Here is a 21,487-nt window from a genome sequence, read left to right as displayed (position 1 = left end):
ATTGACAACCAGAGGACATCCAAGACTTATTTTGTACGAGACAAGAAGACCTGGTGGCTTTCCACATTGGACGTTTTCTCTGGAAAAGGTCCAGCGACAATCTTGCAGGTATCACAGAGAAAGCCTGACTTGTGGTTCAGCTCCAGGCGGAACAAGCACACAGCACTTCCCTTCAGCCCGGCCGTGTCACTCAGCCCTGCGATCTGCATGGCAGTCCTGACCCCTGCTCCCTGGCAGCGCTGCCCTGCCGTCAGGAGGGGGACCGAGCTGAACCCAGCTTCTGTGACCTGCCCAGCACCCTGGGCTGCATTTTGCCGAGGGAGCTGGTCCTTGGCAGCCCCCCTGCCACATCCCATCTCTCTCTGAAGGCGCCTTTGCGGAGCGGGTGGGAGTGGTGGGGGGTGCTGAGCCATGGGAGCAGGGAGAGACATTGCATGGGCCCTGCAGTGCAGAGTAGTTTTCGAAGGGCGATGGGGTGAGGTGCACTACGAGACCTGCCCTGTCTCTGCAGGCTCTGAGGAAGCAGAGCAGGCTCTGGAAAGGCAGTGGAGCCCCGAAGTTTTCTAGAAACACCTCCATATTGCTATGCTGCCCATGGGCTTGTAATCATTTAGGAGCAGGATTGCCACCCACAGGCCAGGCAAGGTCTCTGCTTCTGGTCCAACAGGCAGCTCTGTTGGGTCCTTGGTTGCCTTGCTGCTGATGGTCATGGCTTTGTACTTTCAGCACCGTATCGCCCCTGGGAACTGCTGGGCTTTCCAAGGATCTCAAGGCCACGTGGTCATCCGGTTGCCCGTAGAGGTCTGGCCAACGGCTTTCAGCGTCTGGCATATCTCTGAGGCAGTGTCGACTTCTGGGGAAGTCAGCGATGCCCCAAAAGATTTTGCCGTCTTTGTAAGTCTTTGCCTTGCCCTTCTCAGGTGTGCCTGGCCCCAGGGAAAAGCTGCTCCAGAGCTCTGCAGCTTACGGCGCCTTCCTCTGACATCTCCCTGGGTCTGGCTGCTGCAGAGCACAGCGTCCCCTGGGCACTGCTGGGGGCACGTGGGGATCTGTGCCTCTGGGGCTTGTTTGCCTCATGGCCAAGGATCCTGGAGCACGTGCTCAAAGCAGCCTGACCCAGAGGCACCCTAACCTCTGTATACTACCCCTTTTAGCCCAGGGAGGTGGGGAGGGGTTCCTGGCTTGGTCCTCGACGTGCCCTTTTCCTGACACCCTGCTTGGGCCTGACCTGCTCCCTCTGTCTCTTGTCTTTGAGGGAGTGGATGAGGCTGGGGCAGAAACTCTCCTGGGGACGTTCACCTATGACGTGAACAAGATGGTTGCTCAGACGTTCCATGTGCAGGTACAGCAAGAGCTGTGGCAGAATGCCCAGGGAGAAGGCAGCATTGTCTGTGGGGAAGAGGGCAAGAGGCAGAAAATGGTGCTTTGTTGTGCTGGCCGAGGCAGCTGCCCCACCTTTGCCAGGCCATTCTTTTTGCTTGGGCCGTCACAGAGACAGCAGCAGTGGGAACAGGGCCGGGAAGGGAAGCAGTCCCCGTCAGGGTGATGGCGGGAGGGAGGACAGCAGACGTGTTCCCCCTCAGCAGGACTGTCCCCGCCTGCCACGGCACACAGGGCAGCCAAGCGCCTCCGGGTTCCACAGCTCCCTCAGCAGCCTCTGAGGCCAGGCCTTGGCTTTCCAGGCACAGAGGGCTCCTGCGGGGCCCTGGCCAAGACGAGTCTGGTTGCCCTCGGTCCTCCTTGGTCAGTGCTGCCGTTTGGTCCTCAGCAGGGGGAGAGCGGGCAGAGGGGGCTCTGGCGACGTGATGTGGCTGTTGCCACCTGTGTAACGGTAGCTCCCCCGTTTCTTTCCAGAGGCAGCTTCCCAAGACCTTCCGGTACATCAAATTCCAGGTGGAGAGCAACTGGGGAAATCCAGAGTACACCTGTGTGTACCGAGTACAGGTGCACGGGAAGAGAGCCGGACAGGATGGTGACCGGCAGGCACTACAGATCATTTAGGACGATCAATAAAAAAGTTCTGTGGCAGCTTGTCGTGTGTATCTTCCTTGCTGGGACAGCTCTTTGGGTACTTGTCTTCACGGGCAGCCACAGTGAAGGATCTGGGCAGGCTCTCCTGGTCTTCTTGAGGCTGGATGTAGATCTCCTGGTGCAGCTGCTGCAGCCACATCCAAAAACGCTGGTGACATTTGGGCACCAGTTTATTGATGTCGTCGTGCAACTCTGCAGCAGGGAGCCCCGCCGTGTGCTGGGCCTGGAGGACGGCCGTGCTGCCGGGGAGCGGTAATAAAGGCCTGAAAACTGCAGAGCAAGTCTGGGTGCTCCTAGCGGTGCAGGTGGCGTTGCTGTCCCCGCCTGTGCTGCTTCCTCCCCTTTTCCTGGGGCGGTCTCCACCGTTTCCTCTCGTTCAACTTGCAGAGTACCACAGGGATATTCCCTCTGCTCTTGCACCTTTGCCCTGCTTGGACCATCATGGGGACAGTCCTGTGCTCTGCGAGTGCACCTCTCCCCAGAGCAAGCGCCGTTGGTCTTTGTAATTTTACAGAAGTGGCTTAGCAGCATTATTAGTTCCTGTTCACAGTTGGATTTAAGATTTAAGATTCCCTGGAGAGAACCGGCAGCCCTCAAAAGCTCCAATAAAGTGAAAGGCTGGAGGCCTTTGTCTGTTGCTCCTTAGCCTGTTGTTGGTGTTGAAAATTGCAGTTCTCCTTATCCTGAGTGTTCCATCTCCTGCTACTAGGCAGTTGAGGTTTCAGTCTGACAATGTCCCAGCTCCTGAGCCTGGAAGAACTGGTTTTGGTACAATGTTTCATGTGTAATTCTTTTCAGTCTCTGACGGTTTCCAATTGGCACAGTGGAACGTTTTTAAAGTAGCTTGAAAGTTCATCTGTATATAAGGACAGACTGAAAAACAGTGACTGAGTGGGATTTGTTAAGTCCTAGATCCACCCAACTGTTATGTTGTCTGTGATCAGAGCAGCAAGGAGGATATTCAGGAGTGCTAAGGGGCAAAGAGCAATGTGCTCTGAGCAAGTGTTGTGCCTTGAGCAACAGTGTCACGTCCCACAGTAGTTGTCCATAATGCCTGGGGAAACTGTCCCAAAGGTGCTCCTTCAGTTATCCCCGAAATCTCCTTTACACTAAATCCAAGGCACTGAAAGCGCTCAGCAGGGTAGGCAGTCCAGGTGGGCAGAGAATGGGTCAGACGTGCAGCGAGTCCCCTACAGCCCTTGGCTGCCCACACTGGACACCCCAAATCTGGCCACATAGCCACCGAGCCAGCATCAGGGACAAGGAACATGCGAGGTCTGCCTGCCTGCCAGAACGCTGGCGGGAAAGAACGAGTGCGTATGTGATTGTAGGTGCTGTCAGCACCAGAGATCTTGTAAGCGACCACAGTGGTGGGGCTGGGAGGCAGGCGGAGAAGGAGAGAGGAGTTGAGGAAAGGATCTTGTTGCAGGCAGAGCTTGCAAACAGCCCTCCCAAGTACAGAGGACCTGCTAAGCTCCACAGAGGCCCTCCTGATGCCTTGCACCACAGCTCTTTATTTGCTTTCCTCAGGCTCACAAACACTTCCGCAGTTGCCAACATCCCGAAGCCTGGGGGAGGCGTAATGAGTGACTATGCCTGTTGCTGGGAACGGGCGAGAGGCTTTAACCTAGTGGAAGGGGAAAGCAAAAAGTGGGAACTGGTGTTCTTGGTAGACCTTCCCTCCCACAGTGTGGCACATGTTGCAGCCTGTGTTCTGTAAGAGTGCTCTTCAAACCGTGGCCAGGCACTGCTGCTGTGCTGCCTGCCCCCAGAAACCATCAACTCAGATCTAATCCAGCATCAATACATAAAAACATGGACACACTGCTCCCAAAACTAAAAATCACAGCAAAAAGTACAGGGTGTTGGGAGGGAAGAATAAAAGTGGTGAGTGAATATTCAGAGGTTAACTTCCTGTTCACTTGGTTGGAAATGCAAAGCAGTGTGATGGCACAGGACTAACAGGCCCATAGAATTCCCTTCAGAAGGCCGGTTCGTGCATGGATTTAGCCTCACCACACAGCAATCATGGCATGGTCAGATAGGGAACCTGCATCACTGTTCAGAGCTCTTTGATGCCGTCTGGTACTTCAAATTCCAGGTGGAGAGAGACCGGGGAAACCCAGAGTACACCTGTGTGTACCGAGTACAAGAGTATAGGAAGAGGGTGAGACATTAGGACCACCTGCAGGCGCTACAGCTCCTTTAGGAAGAGTAATACAGAAGTTCTATGGCAGCTCTGCTTGTGTGACATCATTGCAAATGTTCTTCCAGGGACCTTCTGACAGGTGGAGCTGCCAGTGGGGAAGGGACCTTTCCCTGTCTGGTGAGAAGACATTTTCCTGCTGTTACGACCAGGAGCGTGTAACACAGGGGCCCGTAGTAGTTTCATGATTCCCTTGAGCTAAATCAAGGTGAAGTAGCACCAAATAATAAGTTAGATGCTGGATTCAAACCTCCTTCTCTGGGCTCCTCGTTGTTGCAGGTGGGAGAGGCACCCAGGGGCCCTTCACCTTCTCACCACTCGGCATCTCCTGAGAGATGCAGGGGAAGAAAGCGGCACGGGGCTGGGCGTCTGGGCAGATCCTCCTGTCAAAAGCCACCTGGCTGTGGTCCTGCGCTCCAGGTGGCCTGGCCTTAGTAGGGGCAGTTGGACCAGGCTGTCCTTGCCTGTCCAGCCCAGCTGTGATTACCGCACTGGGATTCCTAACCCACTCCTGGGTCCTGTGCTGCGTGTCTGCACCTCGTGGTCTGGGCTGGTGTGTCCCAAGTTGGGGGACAGGGCCTTCAGAGCTGCCAAGCCCACGTAGAGGATCGCTATTTGCTCCACAGCAGGGGGAGAGCAGGCAGAGGGGGCTCTGGCAATGTGATGTGGCTGTTGCCACCTGTGTAATGGCAGCTCCCCCCATTTCTTTCCAGAAGGAGCTTCCCAGGACCTTTCGTTACATCAAATTCCAGGTGGAGAGCAACTGGGGAAACCCAGAGTACAGCTGTGTATACCGAGTATAGGTGCATGGGAAGAGGCTGGGACACGATGATGACCGGCAGGTGCTACAGCTCCTTTTGGAAGAGTAATAAAGAAGTTTTGTGTCAGCTCATCTTGTGTATCTTCCTTGCAAATGCTCTTCAAGGGAGCTTCTAACAGCCTGAGCCACCAGTGGGGAAGGGACCTTTCCCTGTGTAGTGGAAACTATTTTCCTGCTGTTACAACGCGGAACAAGTAACACTGGGGTCGTAGCAGTTTTGAGATTCCCTTGGACTAAAAAAAGGTGAAACGACACTAAACAACCAATGAGGAGTTGTATTCATCGTGGAAGCAACCTGAACGTGGAGAACGTAATGGTGGGTGGTGTGGCTTCTAATGAAAGTTTTATAAGAAGAGGATAGGCAGGAAAAGGAAAAGAGAAATATCACCACCCTTGGCTCCCACAATGATGATGACAGACGTGGCAATCCTCCAGTGATGGACATGCACCTGGCTTCTTGGAGTGGTGCCTTTGTAGTCCAGTTCCTGCCTCTTAATTATGCCAGTCATGGCCCTTGTCAGGGCCGCTCCCTGCTGCCCCTCAAGGACTTATGTGATGCTTACCTGATTATTGATCTTCTGCATTGTGGGAGGTGATTGTGAAGGGTCTTTCAGGTGGTTATAAGCCCGTTCCTCAAATAAATTCTGTACAACCTCTTTATCATACGTGGTGCTTATGCAACAGATTTGTGGCTCCTAAAATTCAAAGGGCATTTTGTCTTTTGATTTAGAAAGTGTGGGATCAGTTCCAGGAATTAGGTGTCATTAACAATTGCAAACCTAATCCCGGCAATTTCTCCTCTGTTTCTCTCAACAGATTTTAATTGACAGGACACTCCTTAAGTAGAGCTCTGCTAGGGAATGATGATAACTTCATCAGTGTATGCAGAATAGGATTAGAGATAGGCATTTAATTGTGTTATTTATTTTATTGTCTTTGAATAACTTCAGATGGAATTGCAAAGAATATTACAATCTTATGTATAAAATATAATCAGAGGACTTGTGAAACCAGGACAGCTGGAGACATGACCTTCCATTCCCTTCCTGCTGAATCCATCGAGGCTTTCGCTTTAACAAATCCAACCCCAGAGTATTTGCAGGAGTTCCAGTGTCATAGTGGCTTTGGTGGGGGTGGTGTCTCCAGGCAGCTGACACTTTACTCGAGCCATAATTTTGTAGGGCTTGTAATCACCAGAGCCAGATCCCACCAGGTCATAAAACGGGGACCCCACCAAAGACCCCCTTTCAGTGGTCAGAGCAGGAGGTCTGTGAACGGAGCCCTCCCTTAGATTGGAACACTGTCGAAGGAGCCTTCCTGGCACTGAGTGCCCTTGCCTCCTCTTTGGTGAGAGACGACTCTTCTGGATTTATTCTTACGTGAGCCTCATCCCAAATGAGGCAAGCGATTGTTTTCTGCTGGGTGTTTTTGAGTGCAAGAGGCCTCTTGTTCTGTTTTTTGGGTGTGAATGCTTGCTGTGGATCTTCATTCTTATGTGGTTGTACAATAATAATATTCTCAACTGGTATCTGAACCTCTGTTTTAGAATGTGGTCAGAGAGATGAATGATCTGGAGAAACCCTGTTCCTAGGTGGTTTATTGGCTAAACAGTTCTGGCTAGAATCAAGTCTGTTTCCTGCCTAAAGGGACTTTTCGTTTGCCTCCGAGACACACCTGCACACCAAGTTTGGGGGGGTGCTTAAACCAGTTCTGCCTCTGGACTAACCCGTGTGGCTCCGCAGCCTGTTCTGAAGCACCGCACTTCACTGCCATCAGCACCCGGCAGTGCCTCGTCTAGTTGAGTGTTCGGCCCATGGATTTATGGATGTCCAGACTATTTAATTGCTCCCTAACCCAGTCCTCATCAACTAAAGCAAACTCTTCTATTGATCTGGCTTCATCTGGGGTCTCAGGGGTACAGCGCTCCCCAGGACAGCCCCCAGCAGAGTAGACAGAGACAAAGAAGGCATTCAGTAATTCTGGCTTCTCTGTATCTTCTGCCACCAGGGCACCCACCCCATTCATCAGTGGGCCTACATTGCCTCTGGTATTAGTTTTATCTGCTAGGTATTTGAAAAAGTTCTTTTTGCTGTCCTTGACCCCTCTCGCCAGCTGTAATTCTAAGGAGGCCTTGGCTATCCTAGCTGCCTTCCTACATCCTCTAACAGCAGCCTTATATTCCTCCCAAGTGGCCAGCCCCTGCTTCCATGACCTGTAAACTCTCCTCTTCTGCTTGAGCATACCCAACAGATCCCTATTCAACCACGCAGGCCTCCTGGCTGCCTTCCTTGACTTCCTACGTGTGGGGATGCTCTGATCCTGAGCGTGGAAGAAGCAATCTCTGAATGCAATCCAGCTATCTTGGGCCCCTTTTCCTTCAAGCAGTCTTGCCCATGGGATTTCCCCCAGCAATTGCTTGAAAAGGCCAAAGTTAGCCCTGCTAAAGTCCAGGGTTGCAATTCTACTTGCTGTTCTGTTCCGGCCACACAAGATGCTGAACTCCACCATCTCGTGGTCACTGCAACCCAGGCAGCCCTCAACGTTTACTGCTTCAACCAGACCATCCTTGTTAGTTGGAGCGGTGCACCTCTCCTAGTCGGCTCCTCCACCATCTGCAGGAGGAAGTTATCATCAATGCACTGGAGGAACCTCCTGGACTGTGGCTGGCTGGCTGAATGGTCCTTCCAGCAAACATCAGGGAAGTTAAAATCCCCCACAACAACCAAGGCCTGTGACTCTGAGGCCACTCTCAGCTGCCCATAGAAGGCCTCGTCAACTTCCTCAGCCTGATCTGGTCGTCTGTAATAGACACCTACTGTATCACCCCTGCCAGCCTGCTCCTTAATTCTGACCCGTACACTCTCAACTCTCTCCTCATCCACTCCTGGGCAGAATTTAGTACATTGTAGTTGCTCTCTCACATAGAAAGCAACTCCACCACCACGCCTGGCTGGCCTGTCTTTCCTAAAAAGGGCATAGCCATCCATGACCACATTCCAGTCATGTGAACTGTCCCACCATGTTTCTGTAATTGCCACCAGATGACAATAAACAGATGACCTGAGGTAGTTTAATTATTAAAGCCTGGCAGCTGGAGATATGAACTTCCATTCCCTTCCTGCTGAATCCATCGAGGCTTTCGCTTTAACAAATCCAACCCCAGAATATTTGCAGGAGTTCCAGTGTCACAGTGGTTTTGGTGGGGGTGATGTTCACAGGCAGCCAACACTTTACTCGAGCACGGGCTGAGGCTTGGAATATCTGAACACATTGGTTAACCCATATGTAATTTTGTAGGGCTTGTAATCACCAGAGCCAGATCCTACCAGGTCATAAAACGGGGACCCCACCAAAGACCCCCTTTCAGTGGTCAGAGCAGGAGGTCTGTGAACGGAGCCCTCTCTTAGATTGGAACACTGTCGAAGGAGCCTTCCTGGCACTGAGTGCCCTTGCCTCCTCTTTGGTGAGAGACGACTCTTCTGGATTTATTCTTATGTGAGCCTGATCCCAAACTAAGCAAGCGATTTCTTTCAGCTGGGCCCTTGTCTCTGGGAGCTGCAGGTGTGGGTGAACCCACAGGGTCCCGCTCTCCAAAAAGGCACAGCAGCCCCCTCCAGGGTAGCCCCTCTGAGGTCACAATGGACGTCAACAGTCGGCTGTGGTGAGGTCATAGTCGCTGCCCTCTATAAAAGCCCACGCTCAGAGGTGGGCAGCAGCACAAAGCAGAGTGCTTTGAGCGGCTGGTGATCGGCTCGAGAAGCGCTGTTTGCATCTCGTCAGCAGATCAACATTTTCCTTCTGCGTGGCCACTGTGCTGGGCCTGAAGAGGTGCCAGCCATGTTGGCCACAAGAGTGCTGGGGCTCTTTGCCCTTTGCATTTTAATCGTGTTTTGTAAGTATCCCCGACCAAAACTGGCCCCATCAGTGCTGGGGAGAGGAACAAGCTCCTGAGGAAAATAACCCTCTCCTGCCAACGTGACCCACAGCTGCTGGTTTTTACTACTTGGACTCACGAGGTTCGGGACATGGAACGCTGAATGTAAGTGTCTCTTGCAGTATAAAGCCAACACCTGCCAAGGCCGTGGCTCTGCCCTCCTGGTTGGCCTGGGAAGATGGGGCACCTGGTCCCAGATGCCCATCGGTGCCAAAGGAGAACATGGGATGTGTTGGGGCACTGCCACTTGTCCTTCAATCTCCTTAGCGCCTGCATGGGGTTCAACATGGAGAGGGATCTTCCCGAGTGAGCTCTGCAGGGTGCCAGGCTGAAGCACGGAGCACTTTGGCAGAAGGTGCCTTGGCTGCCTGCGTGGCTCTCAGAGAGCCTGGGGGTCAGATGGAGACCTGAAATATGCTCTGCTGAACACGGCTGTTACAGACCCCAGCCCTGGGGTCGGGGTCTCCCAAAGGGAATCCAAGCAGCTGGAATTTCTGCCAGCTCTGCCTGGGGGAGTCTCCTTTGGGAAGCCCTGGCAGTGCTCCTCATTCTTGTTGCAATGGCTGTCTCTCCAAAGGGTCAATTTTGTCAGCCAACAAGCTCCTTCAGAGGTCCACCATCCCTGTTCTTTATCTTGCAGGATGAGAGTGGGCTTTCTGAAGCGGAGCTGGAGTCACTGAGGTAAGAGCACCTTCTCGCCAAGGCACGCACCCTGTGGAGCCATCTCAGCTGGCTTCGTGCTGCCCACACTCACTCGCATCGCATCCAGGACTCCTGACCTTCGCGGTCTGCCAGCTGTGGTGCTGGAAGGAGCCATTGGTACAGCAGAGGAAGGAAAGGGGCTGGGAGACGGGGGTGACCAAGCCCAGCGGGCCCCTCTCTGCACAGGGTTTGGAGCCTGCCTGCAGAGACTGGGCAGCTGCTGGACAAGACCTGCTTTCCTGTGTCTGCAGGAAAGCCCAGGGCTGGCTGGAGCAGATGCGGCAACTCAAGGAGACCGAGGATCAGGTGTCTGCTGCCAAGAGGAACATCCTGCAGGCAGTGACTTTGGCCCTGGAAGAACATGGTGTCCAAGAGGAGAAGAGAGAGGTAAAGGTGCCAGGGGTAGATCTGAGACCTTGCTACCTTTTTGGGCTCCCTCCTGCTGCTTCCTCTTAGCATTCTCCAAGTCGGCAGCTTTTCCCACAGGTCTTGCCTTGGGGTGTCCGATGCAGAGGCACTCCTTGGCTCTGTGCTAGGACTCAGTGTTCATGTAGAACAGCCTGTGAAAGTCTTTCTGTTCACTGCCATGACTACATTCCCCTCATTTTTCCCAGGAAATTCTGTACTTTACCCAGACGGCAATGGAAAAGGTGCTTGAAAACTACCACCGGATGCCTGACTGGGCAATGGGATCAATAGGTACGCAGACAGGGAATCTCGCTGCCCTTGGTTGGTGTGTGGCACTCCCCCAAAGTCTGCCCAGCTCTGCTTTCGACCTTGAGAAATACAGCCGAATGCACTGCTTCAGCTCCTAAACTCTCGCCATCTTCACGTCAGGTGGCACCATTGACAACCAGAGGACATCCAAGACTTATTTTGTACGAGACAAGAAGACCTGGTGGCTTTCCACATTGGACGTTTTCTCTGGAAAAGGTCCAGCGACAATCTTGCAGGTATCACAGAGAAAGCCTGACTTGTGGTTCAGCTCCAGGCGGAACAAGCACACAGCACTTCCCTTCAGCCCGGCCGTGTCACTCAGCCCTGCGATCTGCATGGCAGTCCTGACCCCTGCTCCCTGGCAGCGCTGCCCTGCCGTCAGGAGGGGGACCGAGCTGAACCCAGCTTCTGTGACCTGCCCAGCACCCTGGGCTGCATTTTGCCGAGGGAGCTGGTCCTTGGCAGCCCCCCTGCCACATCCCATCTCTCTCTGAAGGCGCCTTTGCGGAGCGGGTGGGAGTGGTGGGGGGTGCTGAGCCATGGGAGCAGGGAGAGACATTGCATGGGCCCTGCAGTGCAGAGTAGTTTTCGAAGGGCGATGGGGTGAGGTGCACTACGAGACCTGCCCTGTCTCTGCAGGCTCTGAGGAAGCAGAGCAGGCTCTGGAAAGGCAGTGGAGCCCCGAAGTTTTCTAGAAACACCTCCATATTGCTATGCTGCCCATGGGCTTGTAATCATTTAGGAGCAGGATTGCCACCCACAGGCCAGGCAAGGTCTCTGCTTCTGGTCCAACAGGCAGCTCTGTTGGGTCCTTGGTTGCCTTGCTGCTGATGGTCATGGCTTTGTACTTTCAGCACCGTATCGCCCCTGGGAACTGCTGGGCTTTCCAAGGATCTCAAGGCCACGTGGTCATCCGGTTGCCCGTAGAGGTCTGGCCAACGGCTTTCAGCGTCTGGCATATCTCTGAGGCAGTGTCGACTTCTGGGGAAGTCAGCGATGCCCCAAAAGATTTTGCCGTCTTTGTAAGTCTTTGCCTTGCCCTTCTCAGGTGTGCCTGGCCCCAGGGAAAAGCTGCTCCAGAGCTCTGCAGCTTACGGCGCCTTCCTCTGACATCTCCCTGGGTCTGGCTGCTGCAGAGCACAGCGTCCCCTGGGCACTGCTGGGGGGCACGTGGGGATCTGTGCCTCTGGGGCTTGTTTGCCTCATGGCCAAGGATCCTGGAGCATGTGCTCAACGTAGCCTGACCCAGAGGCACCCTAACCTCTGTATACTACCCCTTTTAGCCCAGGGAGGTGGGGAGGGGTTCCTGGCTTGGTCCTCGACGTGCCCTTTTCCTGACACCCTGCTTGGGCCTGACCTGCTCCCTCTGTCTCTTGTCTTTGAGGGAGTGGATGAGGCTGGGGCAGAAACTCTCCTGGGGACGTTCACCTATGACGTGAACAAGATGATTGCTCAGACGTTCCATGTGCAGGTACAGCAAGAGCTGTGGCAGAATGCCCAGGGAGAAGGCAGCATTGTCTGTGGGGAAGAGGGCAAGAGGCAGAAAATGGTGCTTTGTTGTGCTGGCCGAGGCAGCTGCCCCACCTTTGCCAGGCCATTCTTTTTGCTTGGGCCGTCACAGAGACAGCAGCAGTGGGAACAGGGCCGGGAAGGGAAGCAGTCCCCGTCAGGGTGATGGCGGGAGGGAGGACGGCAGACGTGTTCCCCCTCAGCAGGACTGTCCCCGCCTGCCACGGCACACAGGGCAGCCAAGCGCCTCCGGGTTCCACAGCTCCCTCAGCAGCCTCTGAGGCCAGGCCTTGGCTTTCCAGGCACAGAGGGCTCCTGCGGGGCCCTGGCCAAGACGAGTCTGGTTGCCCTCGGTCCTCCTTGGTCAGTGCTGCCATTTGGTCCTCAGCAGGGGGAGAGCGGGCAGAGGGGGCTCTGGCGACGTGATGTGGCTGTTGCCACCTGTGTAACGGTAGCTCCCCCGTTTCTTTCCAGAGGCAGCTTCCCAAGACCTTCCGGTACATCAAATTCCAGGTGGAGAGCAACTGGGGAAATCCAGAGTACACCTGTGTGTACCGAGTACAGGTGCACGGGAAGAGAGCCGGACAGGATGGCGACCGGCAGGCACTACAGATCATTTAGGACGATCAATAAAAAAGTTCTGTGGCAGCTTGTCGTGTGTATCTTCCTTGCTGGGACAGCTCTTTGGGTACTTGTCTTCACGGGCAGCCACAGTGAAGGATCTGGGCAGGCTCTCCTGGTCTTCTTGAGGCTGGATGTAGATCTCCTGGTGCAGCTGCTGCAGCCACATCCAAAAACGCTGGTGACATTTGGGCACCAGTTTATTGATGTCGTCGTGCAACTCTGCAGCAGGGAGCCCCGCCGTGTGCTGGGCCTGGAGGACGGCCGTGCTGCCGGGGAGCGGTAATAAAGGCCTGAAAACTGCAGAGCAAGTCTGGGTGCTCCTAGCGGTGCAGGTGGCGTTGCTGTCCCCGCCTGTGCTGCTTCCTCCCCTTTTCCTGGGGCGGTCTCCACCGTTTCCTCTCGTTCAACTTGCAGAGTACCACAGGGATATTCCCTCTGCTCTTGCACCTTTGCCCTGCTTGGACCATCATGGGGACAGTCCTGTGCTCTGCGAGTGCACCTCTCCCCAGAGCAAGCGCCGTTGGTCTTTGTAATTTTACAGAAGTGGCTTAGCAGCATTATTAGTTCCTGTTCACAGTTGGATTTAAGATTTAAGATTCCCTGGAGAGAACCGGCAGCCCTCAAAAGCTCCAATAAAGTGAAAGGCTGGAGGCCTTTGTCTGTTGCTCCTTAGCCTGTTGTTGGTGTTGAAAATTGCAGTTCTCCTTATCCTGAGTGTTCCATCTCCTGCTACTAGGCAGTTGAGGTTTCAGTCTGACAATGTCCCAGCTCCTGAGCCTGGAAGAACTGGTTTTGGTACAATGTTTCATGTGTAATTCTTTTCAGTCTCTGACGGTTTCCAATTGGCACAGTGGAACGTTTTTAAAGTAGCTTGAAAGTTCATCTGTATATAAGGACAGACTGAAAAACAGTGACTGAGTGGGATTTGTTAAGTCCTAGATCCACCCAACTGTTATGTTGTCTGTGATCAGAGCAGCAAGGAGGATATTCAGGAGTGCTAAGGGGCAAAGAGCAATGTGCTCTGAGCAAGTGTTGTGCCTTGAGCAACAGTGTCACGTCCCACAGTAGTTGTCCATAATGCCTGGGGAAACTGTCCCAAAGGCGCTCCTTCAGTTATCCCCGAAATCTCCTTTACACTAAATCCAAGGCACTGAAAGCGCTCAGCAGGGTAGGCAGTCCAGGTGGGCAGAGAATGGGTCAGACGTGCAGCGAGTCCCCTACAGCCCTTGGCTGCCCACACTGGACACCCCAAATCTGGCCACATAGCCACCGAGCCAGCATCAGGGACAAGGAACATGCGAGGTCTGCCTGCCTGCCAGAACGCTGGCGGGAAAGAACGAGTGCGTATGTGATTGTAGGTGCTGTCAGCACCAGAGATCTTGTAAGCGACCACAGTGGTGGGGCTGGGAGGCAGGCGGAGAAGGAGAGAGGAGTTGAGGAAAGGATCTTGTTGCAGGCAGAGCTTGCAAACAGCCCTCCCAAGTACAGAGGACCTGCTAAGCTCCACAGAGGCCCTCCTGATGCCTTGCACCACAGCTCTTTATTTGCTTTCCTCAGGCTCACAAACACTTCCGCAGTTGCCAACATCCCGAAGCCTGGGGGAGGCGTAATGAGTGACTATGCCTGTTGCTGGGAACGGGCGAGAGGCTTTAACCTAGTGGAAGGGGAAAGCAAAAAGTGGGAACTGGTGTTCTTGGTAGACCTTCCCTCCCACAGTGTGGCACATGTTGCAGCCTGTGTTCTGTAAGAGTGCTCTTCAAACCGTGGCCAGGCACTGCTGCTGTGCTGCCTGCCCCCAGAAACCATCAACTCAGATCTAATCCAGCATCAATACATAAAAACATGGACACACTGCTCCCAAAACTAAAAATCACAGCAAAAAGTACAGGGTGTTGGGAGGGAAGAATAAAAGTGGTGAGTGAATATTCAGAGGTTAACTTCCTGTTCACTTGGTTGGAAATGCAAAGCAGTGTGATGGCACAGGACTAACAGGCCCATAGAATTCCCTTCAGAAGGCCGGTTCGTGCATGGATTTAGCCTCACCACACAGCAATCATGGCATGGTCAGATAGGGAACCTGCATCACTGTTCAGAGCTCTTTGATGCCGTCTGGTACTTCAAATTCCAGGTGGAGAGAGACCGGGGAAACCCAGAGTACACCTGTGTGTACCGAGTACAAGAGTATAGGAAGAGGGTGAGACATTAGGACCACCTGCAGGCGCTACAGCTCCTTTAGGAAGAGTAATACAGAAGTTCTATGGCAGCTCTGCTTGTGTGACATCATTGCAAATGTTCTTCCAGGGACCTTCTGACAGGTGGAGCTGCCAGTGGGGAAGGGACCTTTCCCTGTCTGGTGAGAAGACATTTTCCTGCTGTTACGACCAGGAGCGTGTAACACAGGGGCCCGTAGTAGTTTCATGATTCCCTTGAGCTAAATCAAGGTGAAGTAGCACCAAATAATAAGTTAGATGCTGGATTCAAACCTCCTTCTCTGGGCTCCTCGTTGTTGCAGGTGGGAGAGGCACCCAGGGGCCCTTCACCTTCTCACCACTCGGCATCTCCTGAGAGATGCAGGGGAAGAAAGCGGCACGGGGCTGGGCGTCTGGGCAGATCCTCCTGTCAAAAGCCACCTGGCTGTGGTCCTGCGCTCCAGGTGGCCTGGCCTTAGTAGGGGCAGTTGGACCAGGCTGTCCTTGCCTGTCCAGCCCAGCTGTGATTACCGCACTGGGATTCCTAACCCACTCCTGGGTCCTGTGCTGCGTGTCTGCACCTCGTGGTCTGGGCTGGTGTGTCCCAAGTTGGGGGACAGGGCCTTCAGAGCTGCCAAGCCCACGTAGAGGATCGCTATTTGCTCCACAGCAGGGGGAGAGCAGGCAGAGGGGGCTCTGGCAATGTGATGTGGCTGTTGCCACCTGTGTAATGGCAGCTCCCCCCATTTCTTTCCAGAAGGAGCTTCCCAGGACCTTTCGTTACATCAAATTCCAGGTGGAGAGCAACTGGGGAAACCCAGAGTACAGCTGTGTATACCGAGTATAGGTGCATGGGAAGAGGCTGGGACACGATGATGACCGGCAGGTGCTACAGCTCCTTTTGGAAGAGTAATAAAGAAGTTTTGTGTCAGCTCATCTTGTGTATCTTCCTTGCAAATGCTCTTCAAGGGAGCTTCTAACAGCCTGAGCCACCAGTGGGGAAGGGACCTTTCCCTGTGTAGTGGAAACTATTTTCCTGCTGTTACAACGCGGAACAAGTAACACTGGGGTCGTAGCAGTTTTGAGATTCCCTTGGACTAAAAAAAGGTGAAACGACACTAAACAACCAATGAGGAGTTGTATTCATCGTGGAAGCAACCTGAACGTGGAGAACGTAATGGTGGGTGGTGTGGCTTCTAATGAAAGTTTTATAAGAAGAGGATAGGCAGGAAAAGGAAAAGAGAAATATCACCACCCTTGGCTCCCACAATGATGATGACAGACGTGGCAATCCTCCAGTGATGGACATGCACCTGGCTTCTTGGAGTGGTGCCTTTGTAGTCCAGTTCCTGCCTCTTAATTATGCCAGTCATGGCCCTTGTCAGGGCCGCTCCCTGCTGCCCCTCAAGGACTTATGTGATGCTTACCTGATTATTGATCTTCTGCATTGTGGGAGGTGATTGTGAAGGGTCTTTCAGGTGGTTATAAGCCCGTTCCTCAAATAAATTCTGTACAACCTCTTTATCATACGTGGTGCTTATGCAACAGATTTGTGGCTCCTAAAATTCAAAGGGCATTTTGTCTTTTGATTTAGAAAGTGTGGGATCAGTTCCAGGAATTAGGTGTCATTAACAATTGCAAACCTAATCCCGGCAATTTCTCCTCTGTTTCTCTCAACAGATTTTAATTGACAGGACACTCCTTAAGTAGAGCTCTGCTAGGGAATGATGATAACTTCATCAGTGTATGCAGAATAGGATTAGAGATAGGCATTTAATTGTGTTATTTATTTTATTGTCTTTGAATAACTTCAGATGGAATTGCAAAGAATATTACAATCTTATGTATAAAATATAATCAGAGGACTTGTGAAACCAGGACAGCTGGAGACATGACCTTCCATTCCCTTCCTGCTGAATCCATCGAGGCTTTCGCTTTAACAAATCCAACCCCAGAGTATTTGCAGGAGTTCCAGTGTCATAGTGGCTTTGGTGGGGGTGGTGTCTCCAGGCAGCTGACACTTTACTCGAGCCATAATTTTGTAGGGCTTGTAATCACCAGAGCCAGATCCCACCAGGTCATAAAATGGGGACCCCACCAAAGACCCCCTTTCAGTGGTCAGAGCAGGAGGTCTGTGAACGGAGCCCTCCCTTAGATTGGAACACTGTCGAAGGAGCCTTCCTGGCACTGAGTGCCCTTGCCTCCTCTTTGGTGAGAGACGACTCTTCTGGATTTATTCTTATGTGAGCCTCATCCCAAATGAGGCAAGCGATTGTTTTCTGCTGGGTGTTTTTGAGTGCAAGAGGCCTCTTGTTCTGTTTTTTGGGTGTGAATGCTTGCTGTGGATCTTCATTCTTATGTGGTTGTACAATAATAATATTCTCAACTGGTATCTGAACCTCTGTTTTAGAATGTGGTCAGAGAGATGAATGATCTGGAGAAACCCTGTTCCTAGGTGGTTTATTGGCTAAACAGTTCTGGCTAGAATCAAGTCTGTTTCCTGCCTAAAGGGACTTTTCGTTTGCCTCCGAGACACACCTGCACACCAAGTTTGGGGGGGTGCTTAAACCAGTTCTGCCTCTGGACTAACCCGTGTGGCTCCGCAGCCTGTTCTGAAGCACCGCACTTCACTGCCATCAGCACCCGGCAGTGCCTCGTCTAGTTGAGTGTTCGGCCCATGGATTTATGGATGTCCAGACTATTTAATTGCTCCCTAACCCAGTCCTCATCAACTAAAGCAAACTCTTCTATTGACCTGGCTTCATCTGGGGTCTCAGGGGTACAGCGCTCCCCAGGACAGCCCCCAGCAGAGTAGACAGAGACAAAGAAGGCATTCAGTAATTCTGGCTTCTCTGTATCTTCTGCCACCAGGGCACCCACCCCATTCATCAGTGGGCCTACATTGCCTCTGGTATTAGTTTTATCTGCTAGGTATTTGAAAAAGTTCTTTTTGCTGTCCTTGACCCCTCTCGCCAGCTGTAATTCTAAGGAGGCCTTGGCTATCCTTGCTGCCTTCCTACATCCTCTAACAGCAGCCTTATATTCCTCCCAAGTGGCCAGCCCCTGCTTCCATGACCTGTAAACTCTCCTCTTCTGCTTGAGCATACCCAACAGATCCCTATTCAACCACGCAGGCCTCCTGGCTGCCTTCCTTGACTTCCTACGTGTGGGGATGCTCTGATCCTGAGCGTGGAAGAAGCAATCTCTGAATGCAATCCAGCTATCTTGGGCCCCTTTTCCTTCAAGCAGTCTTGCCCATGGGATTTCCCCCAGCAATTGCTTGAAAAGGCCAAAGTTAGCCCTGCTAAAGTCCAGGGTTGCAATTCTACTTGCTGTTCTGTTCCGGCCACACAAGATGCTGAACTCCACCATCTCGTGGTCACTGCAACCCAGGCAGCCCTCAACGTTTACTGCTTCAACCAGACCATCCTTGTTAGTTGGAGCGGTGCACCTCTCCTAGTCGGCTCCTCCACCATCTGCAGGAGGAAGTTATCATCAATGCACTGGAGGAATCTCCTGGACTGTGGCTGGCTGGCTGAATGGTCCTTCCAGCAAACATCAGGGAAGTTAAAATCCCCCACAACAACCAAGGCCTGTGACTCTGAGGCCACTCTCAGCTGCCCATAGAAGGCCTCGTCAACTTCCTCAGCCTGATCTGGTCGTCTGTAATAGACACCTACTGTATCACCCCTGCCAGCCTGCTCCTTAATTCTGACCCGTACACTCTCAACTCTCTCCTCATCCACTCCTGGGCAGAATTTAGTACATTGTAGTTGCTCTCTCACATAGAAAGCAACTCCACCACCACGCCTGGCTGGCCTGTCTTTCCTAAAAAGGGCATAGCCATCCATGACCACATTCCAGTCATGTGAACTGTCCCACCATGTTTCTGTAATTGCCACCAGATGACAATAAACAGATGACCTGAGGTAGTTTAATTATTAAAGCCTGGCAGCTGGAGATATGAACTTCCATTCCCTTCCTGCTGAATCCATCGAGGCTTTCGCTTTAACAAATCCAACCCCAGAATATTTGCAGGAGTTCCAGTGTCACAGTGGTTTTGGTGGGGGTGATGTTCACAGGCAGCCAACACTTTACTCGAGCACGGGCTGAGGCTTGGAATATCTGAACACATTGGTTAACCCATATGTGATTTTGTAGGGCTTGTAATCACCAGAGCCAGATCCTACCAGGTCATAAAACGGGGACCCCACCAAAGACCCCCTTTCAGTGGTCAGAGCAGGAGGTCTGTGAACGGAGCCCTCCCTTAGATTGGAACACTGTCGAAGGAGCCTTCCTGGCACTGAGTGCCCTTGCCTCCTCTTTGGTGAGAGACGACTCTTCTGGATTTATTCTTATGTGAGCCTGATCCCAAACTAAGCAAGCGATTATTTTCTGCTGGGCCCTTGTCTCTGGGAGCTGCAGGTGTGGGTGAACCCACAGGGTCCCGCTCTCCAAAAAGGCACAGCAGCCCCCTCCAGGGTAGCCCCTCTGAGGTCACAATGGACGTCACCAGTCGGCTGTGGTGAGGTCATAGTCGCTGCCCTCTATAAAAGCCCACGCTCAGAGGTGGGCAGCAGCACAAAGCAGAGTGCTTTGAGCGGCTGGTGATCGGCTCGAGAAGCGCTGTTTGCATCTCGTCAGCAGATCAACATTTTCCTTCTGCGTGGCCACTGTGCTGGGCCTGAAGAGGTGCCAGCCATGTTGGCCACAAGAGTGCTGGGGCTCTTTGCCCTTTGCATTTTAATCGTGTTTTGTAAGTATCCCCGACCAAAACTGGCCCCATCAGTGCTGGGGAGAGGAACAAGCTCCTGAGGAAAATAACCCTCTCCTGCCAACGTGACCCACAGCTGCTGGTTTTTACTACTTGGACTCACGAGGTTCGGGACATGGAACGCTGAATGTAAGTGTCTCTTGCAGTATAAAGCCAACACCTGCCAAGGCCGTGGCTCTGCCCTCCTGGTTGGCCTGGGAAGATGGGGCACCTGGTCCCAGATGCCCATCGGTGCCAAAGGAGAACATGGGATGTGTTGGGGCACTGCCACTTGTCCTTCAATCTCCTTAGCGCCTGCATGGGGTTCAACATGGAGAGGGATCTTCCCGAGTGAGCTCTGCAGGGTGCCAGGCTGAAGCACGGAGCACTTTGGCAGAAGGTGCCTTGGCTGCCTGCGTGGCTCTCAGAGAGCCTGGGGGTCAGATGGAGACCTGAAATATGCTCTGCTGAACACGGCTGTTACAGACCCCAGCCCTGGGGTCGGGGTCTCCCAAAGGGAATCCAAGCAGCTGGAATTTCTGCCAGCTCTGCCTGGGGGAGTCTCCTTTGGGAAGCCCTGGCAGTGCTCCTCATGCTTGTTGCAATGGCTGTCTCTCCAAAGGGTCAATTTTGTCAGCCAACAAGCTCCTTCAGAGGTCCACCATCCCTGTTCTTTATCTTGCAGGATGAGAGTGGGCTTTCTGAAGCGGAGCTGGAGTCACTGAGGTAAGAGCACCTTCTCGCCAAGGCACGCACCCTGTGGAGCCATCTCAGCTGGCTTCGTGCTGCCCACACTCACTCGCCTCGCATCCAGGACTCCTGACCTTCGCGGTCTGCCAGCTGTGGTGCTGGAAGGAGCCATTGGTACAGCAGAGGAAGGAAAGGGGCTGAGAGACGGGGGTGGCCAAGCCCAGCGGGCCCCTCTCTGCACAGGGTTTGGAGCTTGCCTGCAGAGACTGGGCAGCTGCTGGACAAGACCTGCTTTCCTGTGTCTGCAGGAAAGCCCAGGGCTGGCTGGAGCAGATGCGGCAGCTCAAGGAGACCGAGGATCAGGTGTCTGCTGCCAAGAGGAACATCCTGCAGGCAGTGACTTTGGCCCTGGAAGAACATGGTGTCCAAGAGGAGAAGAGAGAGGTAAAGGTGCCAGGGGTAGATCTGAGACCTTGCTACCTTTTTGGGCTCCCTCCTGCTGCTTCCTCTTAGCATTCTCCAAGTCGGCAGCTTTTCCCACAGGTCTTGCCTTGGGGTGTCCGATGCAGAGGCACTCCTTGGCTCTGTGCTAGGACTCAGTGTTCATGTAGAACAGCCTGTGAAAGTCTTTCTGTTCACTGCCATGACTACATTCCCCTCATTTTTCCCAGGAAATTCTGCACTTTACCCAGACGGCAATGGAAAAGGTGCTTGAAAACTACCACCGGATGCCTGACTGGGCAATGGGATCAATAGGTACGCAGACAGGGAATCTCGCTGCCCTTGGTTGGTGTGTGGCACTCCCCCAAAGTCTGCCCAGCTCTGCTTTCGACCTTGAGAAATACAGCCGAATGCACTGCTTCAGCTCCTAAACTCTCGCCATCTTCACGTCAGGTGGCACCATTGACAACCAGAGGACATCCAAGACTTATTTTGTACGAGACAAGAAGACCTGGTGGCTTTCCACATTGGACGTTTTCTCTGGAAAAGGTCCAGCGACAATCTTGCAGGTATCACAGAGAAAGCCTGACTTGTGGTTCAGCTCCAGGCGGAACAAGCACACAGCACTTCCCTTCAGCCCGGCCGTGTCACTCAGCCCTGCGATCTGCATGGCAGTCCTGACCCCTGCTCCCTGGCAGCGCTGCCCTGCCGTCAGGAGGGGGACCGAGCTGAACCCAGCTTCTGTGACCTGCCCAGCACCCTGGGCTGCATTTTGCCGAGGGAGCTGGTCCTTGGCAGCCCCCCTGCCACATCCCATCTCTCTCTGAAGGCGCCTTTGCGGAGCGGGTGGGAGTGGTGGGGGGTGCTGAGC

At 53.2% G+C, this 21,487-nt stretch overlaps 1 protein-coding gene across 1 annotated transcript; it reads left to right on the top strand.

Annotated features, from left to right (window-relative positions):
* The first annotated feature begins 244 nt into the window (after nucleotides 1-244).
* Nucleotides 245-2,001, top strand: LOC135577422 (SUN domain-containing protein 3-like). Its single transcript, XM_065047087.1, has 3 exons — nucleotides 245-894; nucleotides 1,256-1,342; nucleotides 1,855-2,001. The coding sequence occupies exons 1-3, from the start codon at nucleotides 703-705 to the stop codon at nucleotides 1,999-2,001; spliced, it is 426 nt and encodes a 141-aa protein (XP_064903159.1). The 5' UTR covers nucleotides 245-702.
* The last annotated feature ends 19,486 nt before the right edge of the window (nucleotides 2,002-21,487 follow it).

Source organism: Columba livia, chromosome Z (genome assembly GCF_036013475.1).
Source record: "Columba livia isolate bColLiv1 breed racing homer chromosome Z, bColLiv1.pat.W.v2, whole genome shotgun sequence".
Lineage (NCBI taxonomy): Eukaryota > Metazoa > Chordata > Aves > Columbiformes > Columbidae > Columba > Columba livia.
This window is presented reverse-complemented; position numbering and strand designations above follow the sequence as displayed.

Coding starts and splice junctions, on each gene's coding strand:
- LOC135577422 (XM_065047087.1), top strand. CDS start 703: ATGGTCATGGCTTTGTACTTTCAGCACCGTATCGCCCCTGGGAACTGC. Junction 895..1,255: donor CAAAAGATTTTGCCGTCTTT/GTAAGTCTTTGC, acceptor CTTGTCTTTGAG/GGAGTGGATGAGGCTGGGGC. Junction 1,343..1,854: donor CTCAGACGTTCCATGTGCAG/GTACAGCAAGAG, acceptor GTTTCTTTCCAG/AGGCAGCTTCCCAAGACCTT.